We start from the raw sequence: 24,191 nt of genomic DNA on the forward strand, positions 1-24,191 counted from the left end.
CACTGTACCTGAGCCCTGGCTTTCATTCAGCTCCCACTGATGGGAATGCTGCGGCTGCCAAGCACATATACAGGGGAATATGGAGGCCATGAGTTTGTCATCCTCCCTCCAAGGATGCAAATGAAAAGATGGGTGCTGGATACCAGCTCCCTGTTCCTCCCCACACCCAGCACTTGCAGCTATTCCCACCCTCCCAGAAACATCCATCCCAAGTCCTGGGCACTGCAGACTTGGCAGCCAAGGCAAAAATCAAGAGCCAGAGAAGTTTGGGGGGCATTTCCCAGCAGTATTTATTTGTTACAGGGTACCCAGCATTTCCTCCCAGCCTTCCACCACTCTCACCAACCTCCATAAAGTCCTTCCTCTGGTTGGATGCCTGCAAAGCTGTGGACAGACTCCTGCCCGATTTCTGATCCCAGCGCTGTGCCCAAGAAGAAAAGAGGAAACAAAAATGAAAACCTGGTGAATTTGTTGTTTTTCCATGCCATCACCTCCTGCCCACCACTTGTACTTTTGGAACTTCAACCCCTGCCCACTGCCACGGGGAATAAATCCTGCTGTAAACCACCCCCCCACACGTGCAAAATTCAGTGTTTCTGAGCACCAGGCCCATCATTCTTACACTTTAAAGACTTGATCTAGCTCTTGACACTCTTTTCAGACCAACACAAAAGTCTTTATTTCCTACTATGAAGAAATGCACCCCTCTCTTGTTCAAGGGGCCAACACTGGGCTTGCCCACACCATAGGTAGCCCCCACAAAATGAAAGGATGGGGCCAACCCCTTCAGAGCAGCAGTAACAAACTGGGCCTTGGGCGTTTTCCTCATCGTTGTAAACAAGAGGGAGCAAGGAGCTTTGCAGCCCTCTCAGCAGAGGAAACCAGCCTACCTTGCCTTCGTTGAGTTTCTTCCCAGGGTTGGTTTCTTCTGGGTGATAAAACCATTTGACTCGGACCACCATGTTGTTCCCCCAGGATTCCCACATGCTCTGGATCCGGCCAATGTAGGGCAGGTTGGGGCGGCCGGCGGAGAGGAAAACCGCGCAGTCTCCGATGCGGATGATCTCCTTGCCCCGCACGATGGCCTTGTAGAACAGCTTCCTGGCCTTCCCTTTCATTCCTCGTCTCTGCCAAGAGAGGATCATGCAAGTGGTCAGCCAGGGATCACCCATGTTTCCCCCACACACCACTGTTTGCCCTGTCTCACCGGCACCCCTTTGCTGTTGGCAGAGCCACAGTATTCCCACAGGAGTTGCGGCAGAGGAATACACCACGCAGGATGGCTTCCCCGATGCAGTGAAAGCCAAACCCAATCTCCCTGCCAAATGAACACCTGGCACACCATGCCAGCAGTTCCACCACCCCAGGAACAGGGGAAGAGGCACCAGAAGACAAACTCTGGTGCTGAGAGAACTACAGAGCATTTACCTGTGTGGGTTTCCCGAACCACTTCCACAGCTGCCGTGCCGGGAGGAAAGCGGCGATCTTGGGCCTGTTCTCCACAGAGGGCAGGCGCTGGCGCTTGGCCAGCTCCTTGGTGGTGGGCAGGTGGATGCCCTCGCGCTTCTTGGGCCGGCTCTTGTTGCCACTCTGCGGCGGTGCCGGCTGCTGCGCTGGCTGCTGCGCTGGCTGCTTCTGGCTCTGCGGGTGCGAGGATGCCCGGGACTTCCCTGCCTGCTTGGTTTGCTTGGGTGGGAGGGTTTGCTGAACCGAGGAACTCGGCTGGGCCTCGGCTACTTCATCGTCAGAGCTACAGGAGGAATCTTCATCTGTAGTAGAGGAGGAAGAAGAGCTGGAGCTTGATGAAGAAGAGGTTGATGAGGTGGAGGAAGAGGAGGAAGAGGAAGATGAAGAGGAGCTGCTGCTAGAAGAGGAAGATGAGGAGGAGTTGGAGGAAGAGAGAGGGGTGGATGCTCTTGAGCTGGCTGAGCTGCTGTCCTGGGCTTCCCCTCGGTTCTTCTCAGCCTCCTCTTCTCCCTCTGACTCCGAGCTGCTGTCGCTGCTGTTGCTCTCCGACTCCTCCACAGCTGCTGGAGCTGCTGCCTTTTCTTCCTGGTCCTTCGAAGCAGTAAGGCTTTCTGCTGAGGCATCGAACTTCCCTCCAAAGCTGGCAGGGGAAGGGTCTCCCTCAGCTGCCTTGGCTCGGGAAGACTTCTGCTTGCCCTCCACACTCACTGCAGCGGAATAGCCCAGCCCCAAGAGACTCTTCCCATCTCTGCGACTGGCCAGGTTGGAGTCCTCCAGCATCCTCATCGCCTCCTTCATCTTCTTTGTCTTTGGAGACATCACACCCTCATGGTCCAGCTTGATGAGGATTTCACTGTCATGCTTCCTCTGAGCCTTGACCATGGTGCCAAACTCTTGTGTCTCTTCTGTGGGCCGCCCTTTCTTGGCCTTGGCTTTGGACACCGAAGCATCACTGGAGCCGAAGGCTGCCAGCGTTCCCGGGAGATCGCTGTAGGGCTCCGTGCCAAGGATGCTGCCGAACACAGCAGGCTGGTAAGGGGGTTGTGGGGGGCTGTGCAGCTTTGTGGAGATCTTCATTTTGCTGGCTTTTGACCGCTTTTCCTCTGTGGGAGCAGGAGAGCCTCCAGTGGGCAGCGGTTGTGATTTTCGTGACCCCTTCATGCTTGGCTTGCCCAAGCAGGCCGGCTTCTCTGGGACTGAGGAGGTAACAGGTGAAGACTCCACCTGGTCCTTCTCTTCAGGCAAGGCAGCCTCTTCTGCAGAGGAGAGGAAACACAAAGACACAATGTTATCCCTCCAGATGGGCTTTATTAGCTCAGACAGAACTAGACACCAGTGCTGACTGGTCTCTGGCCAAGCATGGCTTGTTCCTGCCTGCTCAGGTACCCCCAAAGGGATACAGGGGGTGTCCTCACTGCTGACTGAACAGCCTGGCCTGGTGCCAGCACTTGTGAGCAGTAATGGACAATGCCCAAGGGTGCTGCTTCAACTTCAGGAGAGCCAAACTACAAATCTCCTGCACCTTTGGCCCTATTGACGGCTGTAGATACGCTCAGCTGAAAAAGGGACTCTGCTCCACATCCCTGACTGACAGAAGGAGGCTGTCACAGCACAGGCCAGCTTCTGAGCCTGCCTCCTGCAAACTGTAGCCACAGCAGAGCGAGATGATGCATGGGTGCTCTGCACTCAAGCAATGCATCCATCCCCATCCAAATCCTGCTCCAAGCAACAGCTCTAACTTGGGGAGAACAGTGGGGAACTGTGCAAGGATTTCCTCAACTCCAGGCCTGGCAGTGGTGGCACCTTACCAGCTTTTGCCTTGACACTTGGCTTTCTCCCTCGCCCTTTGCCCTTTGACACAGGCTCCTCTGACCCCAGGGCAGCTCCCTCTTTTCCTTCTCCAGTGTCTTTGCTGGATTTACGGCTACGGCGCTTGGTGCTGGGCACCAGAAGGGCAGGGGAAGGCTCAGCACCTGGAACAGGTCAAAGAGATGTTCAAATGCAGTCAAGTAACACATAAAACAGAGACATGATACACGGAAAGTATCCCAACCAAATCTGCAATAGGGACTGGGCCTTTTTCCTTATGGGTGATATCCCACCCCAGCTCTGTGTGTCTGTAATTGATGGTGCAATCTTTGTCACTGGAAATCTGTGAACTTGTCCCAAAATCTGAGGAAAATGGCCCGAAATTCCATACATTTCAGAGTGGGAAGTGTCTTGCAAAAAACTGAACAGCAAGACTCACACTGGATCTTGTAGTCAGGTGGGAGAAGCCGAATGTGAGACAGTGGGATGCGTCCGGTGTCCCCGTCATCAAACTCTACTGTGATGAGATCACCATCTTCCTCCAGATCCAGGGTTCCTGTGGGATGGGCAAGCAGAAGATGGGATTAGGAACAAACACCCAAGTACAAACCCCTTGTAAGGGAAGCGGGGACATGAAGAAAGACGGGGACTGCCCCAGCTCCAAAGCATCCCATCTCCACCTTTCCTAGGCGGTGCAGGGAGGGCACAGAAGGCTCACTCTGCAACGGAAAGTCCCTGATAATACTAAACCAGCCCACTCAGTGTGAAATTCCCCTTCAGCAGCACTGCTCCAGAACGTAACAGCCATTCCAGCTCGACGTCCCACCTGTCTCCACTATCTCCCTCTGTTCTTGCAGAAATTCACTTCTCTCCTTTCACTGAAATATCTTTTTTACCTGCATTTTGTAACTACTCTCAGCCATCATAAAACTGCTGCTTTTCACTTTCTCCAAGAGAAATAAGCTGTGTTCTCACCCTCTCTTCTTGCAGCACCATTACTGGTTTATAAATCATTAAGTAATTATTCCCTTTTACACATGTGGTGTGACCAAGAACCCAAAAACAAGACCAGCCATGGCAGAATTGTCCAGAGCTGTTCACCAACTTTTTCATGGGACCAGATCGGGGAGTTATGTATCACAGTGAAGTTGTGAGGGTCCAGGTGATTTAGAAACCTCCACAGCCTCAGAAATAATTGATGCCTGAAATAAATTCTGACTTTCTGAAAAGTATTAAATGTCCTTGATATATTTAAGCTCCTAAATTGCTCAAACCTCCTCCTGAACCTGCAGGATGTTACTAAATCTGCATCATTAATGAGAGGGGCATGACCTGGAAGAGAGAACGGGCCAGGCTCTGATCTCCAGGACACTCACAGCAGAGCTCAGGCCTTCCCCAGACAAGCCTGACATCCCTGAGGACGCACAGGACTGAGGCATCCCAGGTTCACAGCACAGAGCAGCTGGAGTGGCCTTACCTCGGACAACTGTCCCTGGGTAGAGGCAGCGGTACTGCTGGCTCCAGTAGGCTGCAATCCTCGTGCCCTCGGGCAGGAACCGCACTGAAGGGGGTTTCACGTCGATGATCTGCTCAGGGCAAGAGGAAGGCAATTACTGACCACCCTGGCACCAGCACAGACCATCCCACCACACCTGGCATGGAGCAAAGCAGCTCTGGAGAAGGCAAGGGACAATTTTCCTGCTGGGGAATGGCCTTCTGTCTGCTCACAGGGCAGCATGAAGGAAGGACCATCCCTGCTGGAATACAGGACTAGTGCCTGCTGCCAGTGGGGGAGCTTGGCCAAGGGGCAGCAAGTACACCAAGGGGAGCTCTGCCCACACCGGCCATGGGGGCAGGACCAGGGCATCCCTGCAGCTGGGGAAGGACAGAGCTTCCAGCTAGCCTTCCCCAGCCCAGAACAGGGCACGGGCACCGAGGACAGGCAGCCTTCAGCCTCACATACCGCTTCCTGCAGGAGCTGCTCCAGGCAGTAAATGTGAGGACGGTTTCCCCTCTCGCCTTCCACCACCACCCGGTATCTGAAACACAAAGGCTCAGTCAGACACAGCACACAGGAGACACCACCCCAACCAGGTAACGCCTCCCTCTGAGGATGTGAGAGCACTTAATGAGAGATAATTGGATTTCCCTCAGCACTGATAAACCAGACTGAACTCTCCTTCCCTCCCTGCCAGACTCCATCAGTCTTTGGGCAGCCAGCTCTACACAGCCCCACAGTGACCCATCCCCATTCTCCAGCAGATCCCAGGTGGATATAGCAGCCCCTCAACTCACATGTCTGGTGAATGCACTGTCTTGACATGGCCGGCATAGAGCAGCTTGTCATCCATGGGGATGAGGACACGCAGGCCATCTTTCAGCTCATCCTTGTCAATGATGCAGGAGCGGGGAGCTGTGAGGTGTTGGACCAAAATGAGGATTAGAGAGCACCACACAGGACAAAGGGACAGTGAGGGGAGAAGAAAACTTCATATTCCCAGCATCACTGTCCCCCAGGAAAAGGTCAGTAAGCCATTTGGAGAAAGGGCTCTCTGTCTGGCTAGCTCTTGGTAATAAAAATTAATAGTGATAAATAAGTCGTCCCCCCTCTTGGTAATAGTAACATACCAGTAAATGAAAATAGGGCAACTCAGAGACTGGGCTTCAACTAGATGTCACAGTCAGCCATGATGATCAGGCTTAGTTTTTATTGAATTGACTGAAAATGTGGTATCTCCACCCCAAGGACTCATGGCTCTGGATGAGGAATGTGTGAAAGCAGCACAGCCGTCCTTTGAGCAGCCCTGGGAAACCTGCCCAGCTCCTCTACATGTAAAATCCTGCCCTCACCTGGTGTGGATGGCCGCTCAACCAGCATGCTCAGTGGGATGTTCTCATCCTCTGAGAAGCTGCTGTCTTGGTTGGGTTCAAAATCTTCCTCTGCTGCCATGCTCTCCATGAGCTTGCTGACAGCTCCTCCTTTCCCTCGGTTCTGCAGGGGAGTAAGCAGCACATCAGCTGGATCACCACAGTCTGATCCCACCTCACCTTCCTCCAGCAAGAAATAACCTGAGGATATCGGGACAAACCAGTCTCCACCCTCAGGAATTGTTCATCTCACAAACAGTTAAGTGGGTGTACCCAAACTTTTTCTGCCTTCATCCCCAAGCATCACCAGCAGTTGACCAAAAGCCATTCCCCACATCCTGTCTCCTGGAGGTTGGGAGAGATGCTGCAGAGCTGTAGTTTTGCTCTGCATTCACCACAGTGTTCCTGAGCCTCTGCCTTCACTGAACAGGTGCCAGGCATTGCTCCTATTTCTTTTCCAATCCCCATGATCTGTTCCTTGCTGTTACTCGCAGACCATAGCACCACACTCAGAAATCGTGTGAGAAGACAGCAATGTGTGTTATGAGAGATGACAGGCTACAGCAGTGGAGCAGAAAACAGCTGTGACCCAGTGCTGAGCAAGGCTACTCCATCACCATCTCCTTGGTCCTTGCTGTTCATGCAAGCTCTCCCTCCACCCCGTGGCAGCCTTAGAGAAAATCCTGCCTGCTCCTGAATTTGGGGGACAAAGGCAAACAAACACCAGATGGTAGCAGCAGGTACTACCTGAGAGTGTTCCTTGGATTTTAGGCTTCTCAAACCAGCACTTTGCCTGTAACGCAGTCAGCAAAACCTGCACCTCTGTTTTCCCTCCCTCACACTGCAGCAGTCCAGGACACAGGAAGGCTCTGCCAGCCACCCTCCAGTCCAGCCACACTAGAATCAGCCCCTCACCTCTTTTTTCACCTCCTTGGCTTTCACCTTAGCTTTGCTCTTCTTGGTGGAGCCCAGGGCACTTGCCAGGCTGACCCGAACATCTGAGGGGGAGCTGGCGATGCCAGGAGGAGACATGGATGAGGAGGAGGAGCAGCAGGGTGCTTCTTTACCCTTCTTCCGCTGCTGAAAATAAAAACAAAACACTTTTATCAGTAAAGAGAAGACTGGTAAAGATCTGGACCCAGGGAGAGGGAAAAGGTGGAGCCAGGCAGGCTAGGCACAGGTCAGATTATGTTCAGCCAGCAGTCAGTTCACTGCCCACATCACATCCTACATCTCCCAGCTCTGCTTTCTGGCTTCACACATTTTGGGAAGAGATTTTCATTACCCTGGAGAGCAACTCCTGCCCATCAAATCTTCCTCCAAAGAGCTCCAAGAAGATCCCAGTTGGCCTCATGTCACAACTAACTTGTCTAACTCTCCCCATCAGTGTTCCTCCATAACACTGCCATGAACTGAACTGGAGCCAGAGCATTCAGCTGAGATGAAGAGCCAGTTACCCAGAGATCACTGCCACCCCCAGACAGGGACAGACCTCAGACGTCACCATATAAAAGGTGAAGAGCCTTAAAGGCCAGTCTGGGGGCCAGAGGTCAGCAAGAGGACAAGCTCATGCAGAGAGTGGGAGATCACTGACTCCGGCCACCCAAACAGAAAGGATTTGGGACTTGGAGAGAGACAGAAGCAACCAGCCCCATTCAAACATGACATGTTTTTACTCCCTGCAACTCATCTCCAAGTCTGACAGAGCCTCCGGGTGTACATGGAGCTGACAGGGGCGACAAACAACTACTGAGATAGGACTCAACCCTCCTCTGCCTTAGTGGAGTTAATTGCCCTCCCCTCACCTTCAGCTCCCAAGCATCCCAACGCCGATTTGGCCAGCACATTCCTCACCTTGCTTAGCTCCTTCCTCTCCTTTCCCTTGCTGCCCTCCTTTTTGGGGCTCATGGGGGCCCCCTTGCCACAGCGCCCCGGTTTGGAGACAGGGGTGGAGCTGGCAGGCGCCGTGGATGTCAGCATGGCCGAGGACGTGGTGGCGTCGTGGAGGAAGATGCGCTCGCTGCGGCGCCGGTTCCACAGGTCATCATCGCTGGCCTCCAGCCCAAACTCAAAGCTCAAGTCCTTGGGGGATTTAAATTTCTTCAGCTTGCGGCCTTTCTCAGACCCCAGCTTGGCCTTGTCAGCGCTCCCAGATCCAGAGTCCAGGCTGCTGGGGGCCTGGCTTGGCGGGATGCTGCTGGACTCCAGCGGCCCCTTCTTTCCACGCAGCAGCCCTGAAGGCGACTTCTTCCTGATCTTGATCTCGCTCTCCGAGTCAGTGTACTCGAACTCTGTCCCTACGTGCAAAGGATTTAACCATCAGTTAAAGCCCTGGCTGAGCCAAGAGGGGACATGTCCTGCTGGAAACTTCTGGGCTCCATGGGAGATGCTGTGCCTGTTCAGTAGAACTCTTGCTTGTTCCCCTTTCCAATCCCCACATCCCTCAGACCTCCATTTCTGACCCATAAAACACTGTGGAAATTCCCTGGAAATAAGCCTGCCCTGCTCCAAACCAGAGCCCAACCATTCAGGCAGTGTGGTTCAGTATGTTCCCTGCCTCCATTTTCTCCCTTCTCCCACAAGCAAGACCCCGGAAGCTCTGAAAAGATACTTTAACCTGCTCCTCCCCAAAAAGGAGCTCCTCAGCTGAAACCAAGCATAAATCCCACAAGCTGATCCCTCCTTCTCTCCTAGTGGGAGCCCTCTCCAGTTTCACCTTTGTTTCAGGAGAACAATGTCTTTTAAGAAATGGAATAAACCCATATTTCAAGCTTATTTTTTTCCCATTGGCCAACAGACACCACAGATCTTTTTATTGGCTCAAGTAGTCACCTTAAAGTGAAGAGAGGTAAATGATCTTTTTGTCTGTGGCAAATGGAATTCCCCTCACACTGGCCTCTGCTAAGCACCACGGGCACAGCAGTACCCAGGGGCCTGAAATACTGTAGTAATGCCAAAATGTTCCACACTTTCACTGAGTTCCCCTGAACCTGATAAAGGAAAGCAAGATCATGTTTCCAGGGGTGGAAGAGAAACTGCGGCAGCACCTACACACCCAGCAATATGGGCAGGAGGGTAGGCAAACAACATTCACGAGGGAAAATGAAAATGCACATGGCACAAGCAAGGAAAGCATCTTCTCTTGATCCTTCTCTCAAATACACTCACTTCCCTGGGTAAACTCAGCCTGCAGGAAACTGCTCTCATCTTCCACCCAACTCTCTTCCCCTGAGACAGCCCCAGCATGAACAGAAAAGGAGCCAGTATGTCAAAAACAAAGCTGGAAAGGCTCGAAATGAAAAACCCATTGGAAATTAAAACACTCCTTCTCCTTTCTCACTACTGCATGAGGTAATTTCTAGATGCTTCCAGTTTCAAGGAGGGCAGGTTACAAGACAATAAATTCTTAACAGGGGCTGTTGGAACAAGTTGGCAAAAGCCTAATATAGCATGGAAACAGTGCTAAAACAAGCCAGGCTCCCGAGGAGGACATCATTTTCCATTTTGAAGCATGCTATAAATTCCATTATCACTTAATAAATATTAATAGAGAATTTATAAATGGAACCCACATAGACCTGTCTAACCAGGAACAATGTCACCAATGGGCACTTGTGCAGCAGGGCATGGGGAGGGGAAGAAATGAAACTCCCAACACATTGAAACTGAGACACACACAGGGCAGAAACCCAGATTCTGGCACTGCAAACACATGAGCAGAGGAAGGAATGCTTGTTTCAAGTCTCACTGGCTGGTTTCTATAAGGAAGCTGACGGGATGGGCTGATGGAAAGAGCTTTTCTTCTGCTTAGGTGTCTCTGCTTCCCTTGTGTATCCAAGATCAGCTGCATTTAGCACATACTTCCTTCCCTAAAATCTAACAGCACTTCACTGCCTTCTGCGCTCTGTCCAAGGGGATGCAGCATCCCACTGTTTGCCTTTGCAGCACGTCTTGTTCAGAATTTGCCAAGTAGGAGAAGAGGAAACTTTGACGAAACCACAGCTGTCCCTAGGGAAGCCATGGCTGGAGCTGCTAACCTGCCATGTCCCTGACTGGCCACTTTCTCCACCTTCAGCATCAGGACAAAGCAGCCAAAGCAAAGAAAGGACAGCTCAGTGTCTGGGTACACAACCTGCTCTCTTGCAGCACAGCTGGGACCTCACACACCTTCCACCTTGCACCCACAGCACCACCCCAAACCACGGAACTCACCCATCAGGCTCTGCCGCTCCTCCTTCTTCTTCGCCTTCTGCTTGGCCTCCAGCTGGATGATGGAAAGCGGAGGGGGAACGATGGGGCTGGGCATCGCGCTGGCAGCAAACCTGGCCAGAAGGCCCAGGCCACTCTCATCCAGGGCAGGTGACGACAGCCTGTCTGTGCCATCCGTGCCATAGTCCTCTGCTTCCTCCTCTTCCTCCTCATCGTCGTCCTCCTCCTCCTCCGAGCTGGAATCTGGCACGCAGAAAACAGGGAGCCCGTTACAAATCTCACGGAGTTGTGCAGCAGCCGTATTCCCAACCCGAACCGCAACTCTCCTGCTGCTCTGTGCCCACCTAAGTGGCACTGAGCCACCCGGGACTGAGCCACAAGATGCTGGCCATGGACACACACGTGTCCTTGCAGCCATAGAGCTGGTGTCACCCTGCCTGCCACCACCCTGGAAGGACACAGCAATACAGGGTACAGCAAAGACGACCCATTCAGGGCAAGGGAGGGAAGAGCAGGGTGTTGGCAGATTTGAAAAGGATGCCAGGCACCCCTTCCCTACAGCTTTCAGGAGGAATTAAAAGCTTCATTCCTTTGAAAATCCCAACCTTGGAGCTGTGGGATTCCCCTCCCGCCCACCAACACTTCCTCCACAAGGAAATCCATTAGTGTAATCAGAACCAGAGATCAGCATGGAAGGGGAATACCAGAGAGCAGCCTGTGCCATGGCGGGAGGCAAGGGGGACACAGGGAGGAGAAGGGGCAGGAAGCAAAAATGCAAAGAGGGGGGGAGAAATAATAATTTGAAAGCAATGGATTTGGAATGCATAAGGGAGGAAAGTGTAGGTAGTGTTGGAGACAAGGAGCAGTGTTTAAACACTCTGCCTCAGAACTCTCCGTGCCTTTCATTTCCCTCTCTACAGCTCAGGATAGGGAAGCCTGGCTCAGCACAGGCAGGAAGAGCTGCCCACAGCCAAAATCTAATTCTGGCAAAGAAATCAGCCTCACTGCCTGCCTCAGCTGACACCTGCAGAGCAGTGGGCTGGGGGGTTTCCTCTAGGGTGTGCATACAGCAGGTATTTTGGGGGTAGATGCTCCAAGAGTGGCACCTCTCCCTCCCTACAGCACTTCCCAAGAGTCTCTCAGCAGCTCAGAGGCAATTAATTTTAACAGCATCTCATCCAGTGAGTGCTGGTGAGCAAGCCACTTCACAAATGCACATATACCACACACACACTTATACACACACATATATGAGCACAAAGATCTATAAAAATATATATATATAACTGCAAAAAGCAGGTCTGGAAAAGATATTTCATTTCTCTTGAAATTGAGGGCTTAAGTAGGATCATTGAGACTGCTGGAAAATTTCCACCACTAGCAGGAGCCCTGTTCTGAGCCCACTCCCCAGCTCCCACCAGCCCCTATCCCTGCGTCTGAAATCCAGCCAAATGAGAAACCAGATCCCTTCAAAATGAGCTGGAATGAACAAGAAAATCCTTTTCTTTTCACATACGCCCTCTGGGATAGATAAAAACGTCCTCAACACTTGGTTGCTCAGAAAAAAAAACCAACAACAATAACACAAGTGTTATTTTTCCATGATATTAGAAAGAACAAGAATATCAGAAAACAATGTTCTCATCCTTGTATTTTATCAACTGAGGTAACCGGCAGCTTTTTTTGCCTTCTTTTTTATTTAACATGGACGGTTCATCTCTGTAGCATACATCTGATAGTCACAGAATACTAATTTTTAACTGCATAACAATCCCTTCCCCATTTCGGTTGCTCAGACTGGCTCCTTGTGATATAAAAATGCTACTACAGTCCTGCAGTCAATACCAAGAAATCCACAGCCATGTTCACTCCCTGCATAAAAACCACATGCAAAAGAAAAAATCCACAGCAAACTGGGATCAGATTCCTTCCCCTACCAGAAAACAGGGCACAACTACTGGTTTTATATCACATTTTGCCAAAAAGAAAACGAATCCAGATGAACTTTATTCTGAGACGTGAAAACCACCTGCCTGAAAAGCAGCAAAACCATGCCTGAGCTCAGTGACACCCTGTGGGGTAGCAAGACCTTCTCCATACATTCCATCTAGCTCTGAAATTCAGCAATTTTCAGCAAAAATGGGGAAAAAATGAAAAAATCAACCCGTACATCCCCTCATGCCAGACCTGAGAGTTGGCTGAGCAGAGAGTGGCTCACTGAGCAGCTGGGGAGGAAAATGGGGAGAAAAAAACCGGGAAAGTTGGCAGGAACATGACCAGTCCAGCCCCAGTGGCTCAGCCACATCGACTGCCCAGCAGCACCATTCCTTCAGCACTAGCAGGCTGCATGTGCAAAGGCAAAAGGGCGCCCAGCAGCTCCAGTATTTCAGAAGCACTCAGGTGAAACAGATTTAAAAGCCAGGATGGCAGTGGCTATTCCTCAGGCTACAGAAAATATAGGATACAGTGAGGTGCCTGGTGGTTATTCCAATGTCCTGCTCATACACGGCGTCACACTACGGAAAGACAACTGAAGACAGTCCCTTGTCAGCATTTTTACCACAACACTTATATTTTTATCTGCAGGAGATACAATTTCCAGCCTGAAAATAACCTCATTTTAACACATTCACAGCACAGCTCTATCCTCCTCCACCTCTCATGGCGAGGATAGATCTTGCTAACCCCACTCCACATGCACAACACAATCCCTGCTCCTCTTCTTTCTCATTTTCCAAGGGACAAAAAGTAACAAATGAAGCAAAAAGAAGACATTTGGGGCTCTGCTCCAAGCCCACATGCTTCTAAACTAAGTCCCAAAACTTCTGGCCATGGTGGCAAGTAAGCTGCTGGTGCTCTCTGTCCATCTGCACAGCTCCTTGGAAAGACTGGTGCCTGTATTTAATGGGAAACAGGAGCTTTACTCCTACTGTACCCAAACTATGTGTGGGTTTAAAATTAACTATGCACAGATGCCTTTACACAATTGAAGCCTCGGTATTTTTTTTGTCCTGAAAAGGGGATTTTTAGCTAGCAACAGGGAAAAAGACATTTAAAAAAAAAATCATTTTTTCCTTCAACAGTAATTCTGTTAACACTGAGAGAGGGTAAGGGAAAAAAATGCTCAAAGTTAAAAATATCTTTTCTAATTGACATTTTTAAGAGCATGTATATGTGTGTATATACCCACACACACAACCACACGTGTACATACAACTCCACAGCCAAAACAAACAATACACTCGTATTTAAATGCTACTGATGCCAGATAAACTGGAGCCAAAGATTTTTTTTTTTTTAATTTTTACCTGCATTGAATTAAAACCCAAACCCAGTTAAAAATACTAAGTTTTCTCATTGCTTTTAACAGCTAAGCTGCCATGATATTTTACTGTAGGAGAGCAGTAAATGAAGATTTGTTAATGATGAACAGAAATTGGTTAAGCAATTTGGTTTTTAGAGACTGATGTATGTAACAAGACGGGTTGAGGAGGGTGTGAAGAGGAAAGGTTGGGGAAGGGAGGGAGTAGAAACACACACTTAAAACAGTCATTTCACATTGTAAAAATAAATAGCATGATTTTCTCATAACACCAAGCAGGCCTACAGCATACAAAGCAGGCTAAGTACAGGCAGACTTTAGACAGCTACTGGGTCATTAACATCTGATTTCTGGGATCTGTCCAAATTCTGGAGGTTACTTATTTTTGAGTATCCAATTTAAGACTGTACCTTTCTTTTTTTTTTTTTTCCCAAATAAGCCAATTCTCAAAATTGGAAGATTTTTCCCCCTGATATGTGCTGTGCTGTTGACTCCAGAAGTGCCTGTGAAAAATTAAAAAATATTACAACTATCACATGGGAATATGTAGGGAACTGGTTATCCCTCACTGCTTTTTTTTAACTGGGGAAAATTATCCTCCAAGTCAGGAAAAAGAAAACAGAGAAGAAGGTACTAAATTCTTACGGAAAACAGAGTATGGAGGAGAAGGACTTACGGGTCTTTGGTTTCAGAAAGCTCAAGGAATTACCTATCCTGGTGGGCTTTAGCCCACATTAGCAGTTTCCTCTCCAAGGTCACTGGATTAAAAACCACAAGCTGTGCCTCTTATCAGAATGGCAACGTGATGTTTGGTCTGTAAGAAAGCAGCGAGTCCCCCCCCATCTGTCTCAAACCAGATGACAGAAAACAGCTAATCCCACCTCTGACACAGACACTGCAGGGCCAGGGCCAGGCAATATCCCTGAGAGGGGAACATTTCTGCACCGTGGCCCAGAAACCTTTAAGGTTTGCATCTTGGACCCATCTGCAAATCCTTGCCCTGGCTGGGCTAAGGGGTTCTCCCAAAGAAGTTCTGCAAACAGCAAAGCATTTCTGGAGTCCTCAAACACACACACACACACGTGCAAACCTTCCATGTGAGACTCTTCATGGACAGAGGAAAGTCAAAAGTGGACAGCAATCATCTTCAAAATTAAAATACCCAAGAGAATGCAAAGAGCTACGTGTCATTATTCATGGAGGCAACATCGAAACGTCTGAGGCTGACAGATGACATAAAGAAAAGTTATTTTGCCTACCTACATAACAATGGTCAAGGTTCAGGTTCATGGCTAGTGACCCTCGCTGAGAAGTGTCTGCCCTACAACCAGCCAACCACTTTGCTTCTTTAGTGCAGCGTGAGAGCAAATGCAAGAGACCGACACAGACATTCAAAGCATCATGGATAGGGGCAGGGGTGAAAGGGTTGGTCAAGCAGCTGCAAGGAGAAAGCGAGCACTTCTAGAAAAGCTGAGGTTATTAATCGGTTTAGTATTCAGGGAAAGCCATCAGAAACCCTATTACCCAAATATCCCTTCAAGAAATGCTTCTGACAAAAAACCAAAAAAAAAAGAAATTCATTTGCAGGAAAAAACCCCCAAATTGTAACCAATAACCCCTTCCCACCTCCCTCTCCCGTACCCACCTCCCACCCCAGGGGTTTTGCATCTTTGGTTTCCCCACCAAATCCCCCAGAGGGATTTACAATGCATTTCCCCATTTGTTCCAGATTCCCCAACCTCCTCCCGTATCCCCTCCCCTTCCCAGATTTTATCCCGTAAAACTGGGATTTTTAGTTTATTTTTTTTTTTTATAAAGCAGACAGGTTACTTGAAAAATAGACAAAGGGACAAGTTACCTCTCTGCTTACCTGGAGCAAAACCAAAAAGTAAACCCAAAACCCCCTCAAGAACTTGGCACCTAAAAGGGATTGATATCCTCAAAATTTCCAACAGCAGCAAAACAAACAAAGAAAAGATGCAGGAAGGAACAGGGAAGGGAAGAATGGAAGTTAACGCAGACTCTTCATGGAAATGTGGCAATCTCAGCCTTACATAAAATCCACTATCCCCACAACTTTTCAGGTTCTCTAAAGAACAATTTTTCATTTTTTTTTTGACACATATATTTCTCTTCCAGGTTTTCTTTGAAATGCATTGGTGGGTCCAGCCCAGAGCCACATCAAACCAAATCAACATTCTGCATCTTTCTGCCGTGTTTGACAATTCTCTTTTTTACACTTTTTAGCTTAAATTATCTTTCTTTGGAGGGAAGAAAAACCAAACAGGTGCAGGGAGGAAATTAACATCAAAAAACTCAGAAAATTAAAAAAAAAAAAAAAACAAAAAAAACCAAAGCCAAACTATCCAGCCCCATTTTTCAATTAACAGCCCTGAGCAATGTAAAACACTAAAAGGCTTTTGCTGGGCTACATCCAGCTCTGCCGTGTAACTTAGATAACAACTGGGGATGCTCTTGCTCTGCATTCAGCCCAGCCGAGCTACTTTCTTTTGGGAGCTGAGGGCTCATTAAAATGACCTTTCCCCATGATTATTATTTAATGAGTGCGCTCTAAAACAGAAACCCCTTGTGTCTCTGGAGGAAAAGTCTCAAGTAATCTCTTTTCCCACTGAAGTACTAATGACAGGCTGGCAAAAAAAAAAGCTGCAAGAAAAAATTGGGGTGAGGGTGAGGGAGGGAAACTGCAGAGTCAAATTTAATACAGTAATTGCCACATCCTTGAACACTGTGGGTTACGTCTGGGCATCTGAAAAAAAACCTACCACCTAAAAAGAGACACAAAAACTTGACATTTAGGTTTTAAAAAATAAAAAGAAAAATTTCTGGCTGTTAAATATACCCTGCACCCTCCTGCAGCAGCAACAAGGAGCGAGTGCCTCCATGTTTTATGTGCCTGCCTAGAGAGAGTCTATCAGGAAACAAACATAAAAAGATAAAACCAAAAAATGGGTGAACAAAATAAAAATTAAATTAAAGGGGTTGGGAGGAAAGGGGGAAGCCTAGGCTTTATCTGGACAAAGGCAGCAGGGATATTTGAATAATAGAGAGTACCCCAGACTAGGTTAATTCCAGTTCTACTGATGGGGAGTGGGAGCAGGAGGGGGATGCAGAGCAGGATGGAGTGAAGCGGCAACCTAATCGCCTGATAAGAGACACAGCAAGAGAGACAAGGTACACAGGTTTAGTTAAAAATGAACTCGGTATGTTTAATAAAGCTTGGTAAACCAAATCGCAGTACAAACATCAAGTCACACGGCCACACAACAGTACCCCGGTAATAAAAAAAAAAAGAAAAAAAGGGGGAGAAAAAAAGAAAAAAAAAGGGGAGCAAAAAAGAAAAAAGGAGGGGAAAAAACAAAGGAAGGGGTTAAGAAACAAGAGGGGGAAAAGAAAAAAGGAGGGGAAAAGAAAAAATGAGGGAAAAAAGAGAAAAGGGAGAAAAGGAGGAAAAAAAAGGAAAGTAATTAAAAAAGCTCCTTTCAAACTTCAACAAGGCTCATGCCAAAATAAAATAGTAATAATTAAAATAATAATAGTAATAATAATAATATAATGGTGGTGGTGGCAGCAAGGAAGGAAGTGAGGTTAAAACTGAAGGGAGGAAGGAAACAGGAAAGAAGCAAGAGACGTGGACACTAAAACCCAGTCGATATAAAAGCTCTAAAAGAGCCAGCCAGTAAAAATATCACAACGATACAGGTACAAAAAGGATAAAAAATAACCATTGGGGTGATAAAGCAGGCTACGCTGCCAAGGACAAAGATGGCCGCCCTGGCTCCGACCATCAAAATGGCTGACCCCGGCCCGCCAGGCCCCTCGCCCCCGCCCCGCTCCCACACGGCCACAGCACAGGGTGCATTTGGGGGTGCGTTTGCTATAAATTAATAACCTTGATCGAACGAGTCCTCCGAGGAGTCGCTGAAGGAAGATCCCGCCTCAGCCTCCCTCAGCAGCAGGCAGAAGGGCTGCTTCCGCCCCGCCGCCGCCTTCGGCCTCAGCGGCCGCCCGGCCACCGCCACACTGCGCGGGGCCGCCCTGGGGCCGCCGGCCGCCCGGCTGCCCTTCCTGGCCGTCGAGCTGTACAGGCTGGGCGGCCGCGGCTTGGCAGCGGACGGGGGCTGCGCTGGCCACTCGTCCCTCAGGGATCCCTCCTCCTCCTCCTCCGAGTCTGTATCTGTGGTCAAAGTGGGTGGGAAGAGCGTTACATCACTGAATGGGGGTTTGGGTGCGTTCTGGGGGGCTTTGGTGCCACCACTGTCCACCCCTGCCCAGGTGCTCCATCACAAGCCTTGCGCTCAACAAACACAGGAATTCACATTTCCTTCTTTCCATCACAAATGGACACTCTCCACCTCCTGTCCTCCCTTAAGACAAGATCCAAGGAGTGTTTTTAGCTTGGCAGCAGAATAATGAGGCGAACATTTCCACTATGTAAATGTGAAGGCATAGCACTGTCAACTATTCGACCATCAACCTGAATTTGTCTTCACTATGATGATATTCAGCATTCTTGACCTAAATCTCCTTTTCTACATGAACCAGCTCTCACAGAGGGTTTTAGACACAGGTGGCTGGAGTAAACCCAGCTGCCAAGAAGGCAGGATGTCTAACTCCAAATGTCTGACTCCAAACACACTGCCCCAGCTGCTCCACGGCGCATGTCACAACAGAGCAGGGACCAAGCCGCTCCTCAGTCTGTGAACCATGGCTTTACAAAGCTGCTTAGCCTCGTGGGAGGTGAGAAATTATCCAGCCATCCCCTCTGGCACCTGATGAGAGGGACAAAAAGCATATGGCACCCCTGGATGCAATATAAGTGGGTATAAATTGTCACCTCCCCGCTTGTGGACATGCCATCAGCTCCACAACATTACAGACATTGTGGCGTCACTCCCCAGCTCCATTGCATTGGGTTGTGGAGAGGAAGACATGAAAAATGGCAAGTTTAGGAGGCCAAAAGCCCAAATATGCACATTATTTTGGACACCTGACTTTTCTTAAAATTTGGGGGAGTAAGATGCTCATTTCCCCCTTTGGATCTATGCCCAAAGTTTTCAGGACTCCAGGTAGAAAATCCTGAGGTCAGGAGGCAGAAGGACTTGGCGCCAGTCCCATTTACCCTTCTCCACATGAGCAGCCCACCAGCCATGGGAGGTGCTGCCATATGCTCGACCTGCCTCCCCAAATTTATCATGCCTGAGTGACCAAATGACAGGCTAAGGCCATTCCCTGGAACGTGCACACAGCTGAAAAACCAAAGCTGAGCTGTTTCCTCAGTCACAACAATCCTGAGCTGAGACCTGAGTGACAAAGAGACACACTCCTACACCAGGAGACTCACTGGACAGTGGTCAGACAGAAGCTCTCTTAAGTCTGGGAGGGAGTTTTTGTTCATGAAACCACAGTACCAAGTGCGAGGGCACTGCAAAAGCTCCCTCTGCCATGAGCCGAGGCTTTAGCTCCAGCAACAGCCCATCCTTCCTCTTCCCATTAGCTCCGGAGCTCCCAGTCTAGGAGACACGTGTCTGTCCTTGGGAGTGAAGCACATTCACAAACAGAACTGCTGGGTAGTGTGTACAGCACAATAAGCCAAAGGCTGTGTTCAAGTCCAGTGGACACAATGGCTCCTATTTTGCCATATAAATGGCTAATTTCATACCAAACATTTGTTCCATTGGAGAGTCACCAGATCATCTTCCCCATTAGTGAAATTTCTAAACTAGTGTTGCACCAAGAGATGTATTTGTTATGCACACAAACACCCCATAAAGGTTTTAACATGGCTTTAAATAGCTGCAAGCAAAGGGAAAGATGTGTGTGCAAGTGAGCTGAGACCATTACACGACGGTCTCAGACCATAAACTCTGCCCCAATGTCTGCCTGAACTGTTAAAGACTCTCCTGTGTTTGGCTCTACTGTTTTCCCAACACTGTCGGCAGTTCAGATTTTTTCTTTTGTAACAGGGGCCAGTCGCTGGTACCCTCACCTCGGGCACACTCTGGGTTAAGAAGTAACAATCACCACACTGATGTTGGGTGGGGACAAACGCTGATGACCCAGATGGGAAGGCTCAGCACAGCCAGCCAGGAACCAAGCCATGACACTGAAGGGCAGGAGGATGCTCAGGAACATCAGTGTTGCTGGCAGGCTTTTCCTTTCCAACAGATTCCGTGGCATAATCCTAAAGCCAAGCCCACTGAACTCAACAAGGACTTCAAACGTCAACCACCTCCTAGAGAAGAGGCTGCACATGCTCATGTGACAGGTAGGAGTGTCTACTCCCACCAAAAGCGAGAACATGGGTCAACTTCATTTTCTTAAGCGTTTTTCCCCACTGATGATGAATACAATACAGGTCAGGAAGAGATACATTGACCATGGCTACCCCTTGGACAGCAAGATGGGCAGACAGCCCATGCTGACCCCAAAGATGCAGCAGCATTCACTGGGAGGAGGAGGTCACTTTTCACTCACGAGCAAAACCAGACCCATCTGCAAGACCTTTTCAATAGGCCAGAAACTCCCACCACAACCCCTTCTACAGACAGAAGAGATAAAAAAGACATTACTTACTATAGGAGTAGCTGCTAACTTCAGATATTGCTGGTGAATGGGAAACCTTGAGCTGATTTTTGACTTTTAACCCCACCTCCATCTTCTTCATTTTGGCGGTCACTTTGTTTTTACCTTCTTTGGCCGTTTTCAGTGACAGGCCCAGGTTCTTGGCCAGGCTCTTCTTCTCCTCCTTGCTCGGCAGAGCCTCATGGGCTGGGAGGTACCTGCTGCCACCTCCACTGGTTTTGAGCTTTCCCCCAGAGCTGTCAGCAAACTTGAAGGGCGATTTGAGCTTGTCTTGCTTGGTGAGAGACAGGGCCTTGTCAAGCTTGCTGGCCAGCTGCTCCTGATCTGATGGCACCTTCTTCTTTTTGAGCTTTAACTGCTGAGGTGAAAGGAAGAGACAAGGTGAACACAGAGCAGATATCATGGCAGACCTGAGGGACCTTACTAGCCCTCCAAACAGTCTCATGCATGTAGTTAATAAAGCCTCAAGGTGATAATCTTAGCCCCAGTTGTCATAACCCACCATGGTTCTACAGAGGAAGAAGAGGAAGATGTCAGCAAACAACACAGTTTTACTGAGCATTACAAAATTGCAAGATTAACTTAGAAAAACTGAATGTTCTTCCAAAAGAAACACGTTCATAGAACAACATGCTTTGGAGTTCTTTTTTCTCTATACCACCTGGTTTTTAGGGTATGTTTGGGCTGGTTTAACAAGCTTTTCTCTAAATCACAAGGATTAAAAGTCTTCTTTACCCAAAACTCAGCCAAATAAACAGGGATTTCCACATAATCAACCAGCTCCAGAGGCTGGGATGCCAAAAACCCAAATACCTCTCAGCATGAGTATCAGCACCACTGCACTACAGCCAGAGCTGCTACATCCTTTTCAGTATTTCTTGCTTCTTGAAAAAAGCAAGTACATTTCACATGTGCTACAGCTAGATAACAGCAGCTCTAACTCAGTACTTTGCCTGCATGCGTTTTGGATTTCATCAGCAGCTTAAAGCTCCAGTAAATATCTCATTGCCTCAACAGGAGCAGAAGAAAACCCTGCATTTGAAATAGCAAGGTTGTGCTCCAGTTCCTCCCTTGCTTCGGGAGGTCCATTCCCCCGTGCTCTCTCAACAGGCAAAGGGGTAAGACAAGCCCTGCTCTGGATTCAGAGCCAGTGCAGCACTGAATGCTCTGCCTGTCTCCAAGGCACTTGACTCTGCTGCCTTCCAAAGAGGTTCAACCTCTGTAAGCCAACGGTAGCCCCTTCAGTGCACACAGTCCTCTCTCGAGGAGCATCTAAACCCACGTGAACTGAAAGCAGACACTGAAAGATCAGGAGCCCAACCCAACACCAGCAAAGCAGGAAAGAGATGGGCTTTTGGCCTGGGGCTCCATGTTCCCCACAAGGGCACTGACCTCATTTGAGAAGCTGGGAGCCGCATCGTGCTCTTCCCAGCTTGGGTTCCTCCCTTTCATCTTGCCACTGCTGCTCTCCACATCCTCGTCCTCCTCCGGGAGGGCCCCTTTGTGCCTCTTCTTCATGCCCTCACCAGTCTCAGAGTCTTCAGAGAGCAACAAGGACTTGCTCAGTCTGCAAGCCAAGCACAGGATGGGTCAAGGTGGGCAGGCTTTCCTCCCTGTGATCCCCACCAAGCTCAAAAGTGAGGTTAAATGCCTCCTAAGACAGTGGGGATCCTCAGCGGGAGCCAAGTCCACTGTGAAGTGACAGCAGTTTGGACAAGGTTTTCCACCAAACTGGAGAGCCAAGGAGCCCTTCACGCACACTCTTGGCCACCAGGACAGATGAGGGTGCCTGAAATCAGAGACCTGCAAGGTGCTCTCTAAAAGGAAGTACTTGGTATTTTGATAACAGCCACCAAAAAGTGCCTGATTTGGTACAGAGCAGCAACAGGAAGGACTGACAGGTGACTTGGCCCTTAAGGTCTTCTCCCACTTCTACTTCCACGGACTCTGCAGGTGAAGAGAGAGACTCCTGAGGCCCAGGGAGGTGCCTCACTGCCCAGACACTTGCTTTGGTTGCTTGGGTATGAGCAGGAGTGGCAAGGAAGTGCCACATGGGGTGACAGGGAGGGACGAAGGCACTGCAAGGACTGGCTCACTCCAGACTCCAAGTCTGGCCCCTTGTGAAAGGCATTTGTGATCTATGTCATCGGACTTGCTTTGGGATTTGGGGGGAAAGGAGAGGGTAAATAAATAAGAAAATAAAATAAAAAATAAAGTAGATGAGACTATAAGCACATCTTTCCCGGCTCCCCAGCCATCTCCAGTAACTATTTGATGGATGATCAGTCAACACCTCAAGATTCCTACCAAGCTTCCATTTCAAGCCCTCATATGCTGCCTCCTTCACACTAAGCCTACCAGTCAGACCACCACCACAAAGCCACTGACACGGAGCAGCCTCCTCAGCTTCCAGGCATCTCTCCTCCCTTCTATCCTCTCTACTGACCTGCACAGACAGCTAAACCAACACCTCAGGCCCTGGACACTGGCTGAGGATGCACCTCCATCTCTAACAGCAGCCTCCTCCAGCATTCCTGTGATCCAGGGACACGCACACACAACACTGCCATGCACCCACACATGCACAACTCCAGCTGCCTCTGGACGCCTCCAGCCTGTCCAGCCACCCAAACACGAAGAACAAAACACAGAGCCACCAAGAGGACAGATTTTCAGAAGCACTGGTCAGTGGGAGCTGGGCACCTGAATCTGATTTGTGGTCTTGAAAAGGACGTTTACAAAAATATGGAGCACGCAGGGAGGCAGCTTGGAAATGCCTTCCCATTGGAGAGGCTATGTGTGGTAGGGTAGATGGCCAGCACTGGTGAGATCCAAACAAGAGCAGCTGGACTTGCAAAAGAGAAAAAAGCAGAATAGAGAAAAATCCAGATGCTTGAAAGAGAGATGTCAGGCGAAACCAACTCCCACTGATTCAGGGAACAGAGAGGAAGACAGAAGAAACACAGCAGAAAGGTTCTACAAAGTAGATAACCTGGAACAGCCCTGTCCTTCCCGGTTTTGATACCAACATGCCTGCAACTGGCTCTACAGCACCCGCTTGCACCATCTGCTCTCCTGAAAGCACACGAGGATGCACTCCCCGACTCCAAAGCCTCACCTACAGCTCCCTGCCAGCCGCATCACCTCACAGCTGCTCAACTCCACCTGTCCTACCTGCACCCAACACCAGACACGTGCTCTGCCCATGGGGAGGAAGGACACTGGCACTGCATTCCCACCCTAAGGACACACTCACGTTAACAGCACGCGCTTCCACCACTGCAGCCAGCAGCTGGCCTGCCAACACAACAAGCCCCCGCTGCATCCGAGATGCTCTCCCCAAGTCAGACCCTGGTGCAGAGACCCTGCCGTGTTCCCATCTTCCCCAAATTCCAGCCTTACTTTCCACTCTTGCTGTCACTCTTCCCTCTCTCCTTATTGGGTGACAGAGCGCTTGATCCAAGTTTCCTCTTCCTGGGCCTTCCAGGGCCTCTTCTTGCCAAGCTTCTACTTTTCTCGTCATGCTTTTCCCTTTAAAAAAACCACACGCTTCACTGTTAACCAAGGCAACAAAAAAAAAAAAAAAAAGAAGAAAAAGAAAAGGGAAAAAAAAAGGCAAAAGCAAACTTTGCTAACAAAAAGCAAATAAACAGGGAAAAAAATAAGGAAAATAAATCCAAAAAGAAGAAAAAGGGAAAATAATTAAAAGAAAGCAAGCAAGAACGGGTGCCAACCCAGAACCTTCGCCTGCCACCAAATTGCTAAACTGAGCTGCTGTAGCCAAGGTTGTCTCTAACACAGTCTCCCAGCTGCAGTCACCAGTTACCAGGTTGTTGTGTCACATAGCCTAGGAGTGTGCTGTGCAAAGCTCTGGCAGGATGTACCAGGAGAGGAGAGGAGGCAGGGAGGGATG

The 24,191-nt window shown here is 49.3% G+C and overlaps 1 protein-coding gene across 4 annotated transcripts in view; it reads right to left on the minus strand.

The window, feature by feature from the left end:
* The window catches only part of TNRC18 (trinucleotide repeat containing 18), a 55,126-nt gene that overhangs the window by 2,538 nt on the left and 28,397 nt on the right, over nucleotides 1–24,191 (minus strand). For 2 of the 4 annotated variants that reach the window (XM_042037565.1, XM_042037562.1), the window contains exons 12-27: nucleotides 23,681–23,809; nucleotides 21,671–21,845; nucleotides 20,270–20,636; nucleotides 17,586–17,870; nucleotides 10,357–10,596; nucleotides 7,999–8,441; nucleotides 7,060–7,224; nucleotides 6,127–6,268; nucleotides 5,572–5,689; nucleotides 5,240–5,315; nucleotides 4,754–4,862; nucleotides 3,716–3,832; nucleotides 3,276–3,440; nucleotides 1,429–2,723; nucleotides 891–1,127; nucleotides 347–421 (exon numbers count right to left, since the gene is read on the minus strand). In XM_042037565.1, coding sequence (XP_041893499.1) covers nucleotides 347–421; nucleotides 891–1,127; nucleotides 1,429–2,723; nucleotides 3,276–3,440; nucleotides 3,716–3,832; nucleotides 4,754–4,862; nucleotides 5,240–5,315; nucleotides 5,572–5,689; nucleotides 6,127–6,268; nucleotides 7,060–7,224; nucleotides 7,999–8,441; nucleotides 10,357–10,596; nucleotides 17,586–17,870; nucleotides 20,270–20,636; nucleotides 21,671–21,845; nucleotides 23,681–23,809 — 4,138 coding nt within the window. The remainder of the gene's footprint in view (nucleotides 1–346; nucleotides 422–890; nucleotides 1,128–1,428; nucleotides 2,724–3,275; nucleotides 3,441–3,715; nucleotides 3,833–4,753; nucleotides 4,863–5,239; nucleotides 5,316–5,571; nucleotides 5,690–6,126; nucleotides 6,269–7,059; nucleotides 7,225–7,998; nucleotides 8,442–10,356; nucleotides 10,597–17,585; nucleotides 17,871–20,269; nucleotides 20,637–21,670; nucleotides 21,846–23,680; nucleotides 23,810–24,191) is intronic. The other 2 variants (XM_042037564.1, XM_042037566.1) reach the window with 2 other exon arrangements.

Source organism: Corvus kubaryi, unplaced genomic scaffold (genome assembly GCF_017639235.1).
Source record: "Corvus kubaryi isolate FWS band 111438036 unplaced genomic scaffold, C.kubaryi_AGA036_p1.0 37387, whole genome shotgun sequence".
In the NCBI taxonomy this organism is placed as follows: Eukaryota; Metazoa; Chordata; class Aves; order Passeriformes; family Corvidae; genus Corvus; species Corvus kubaryi.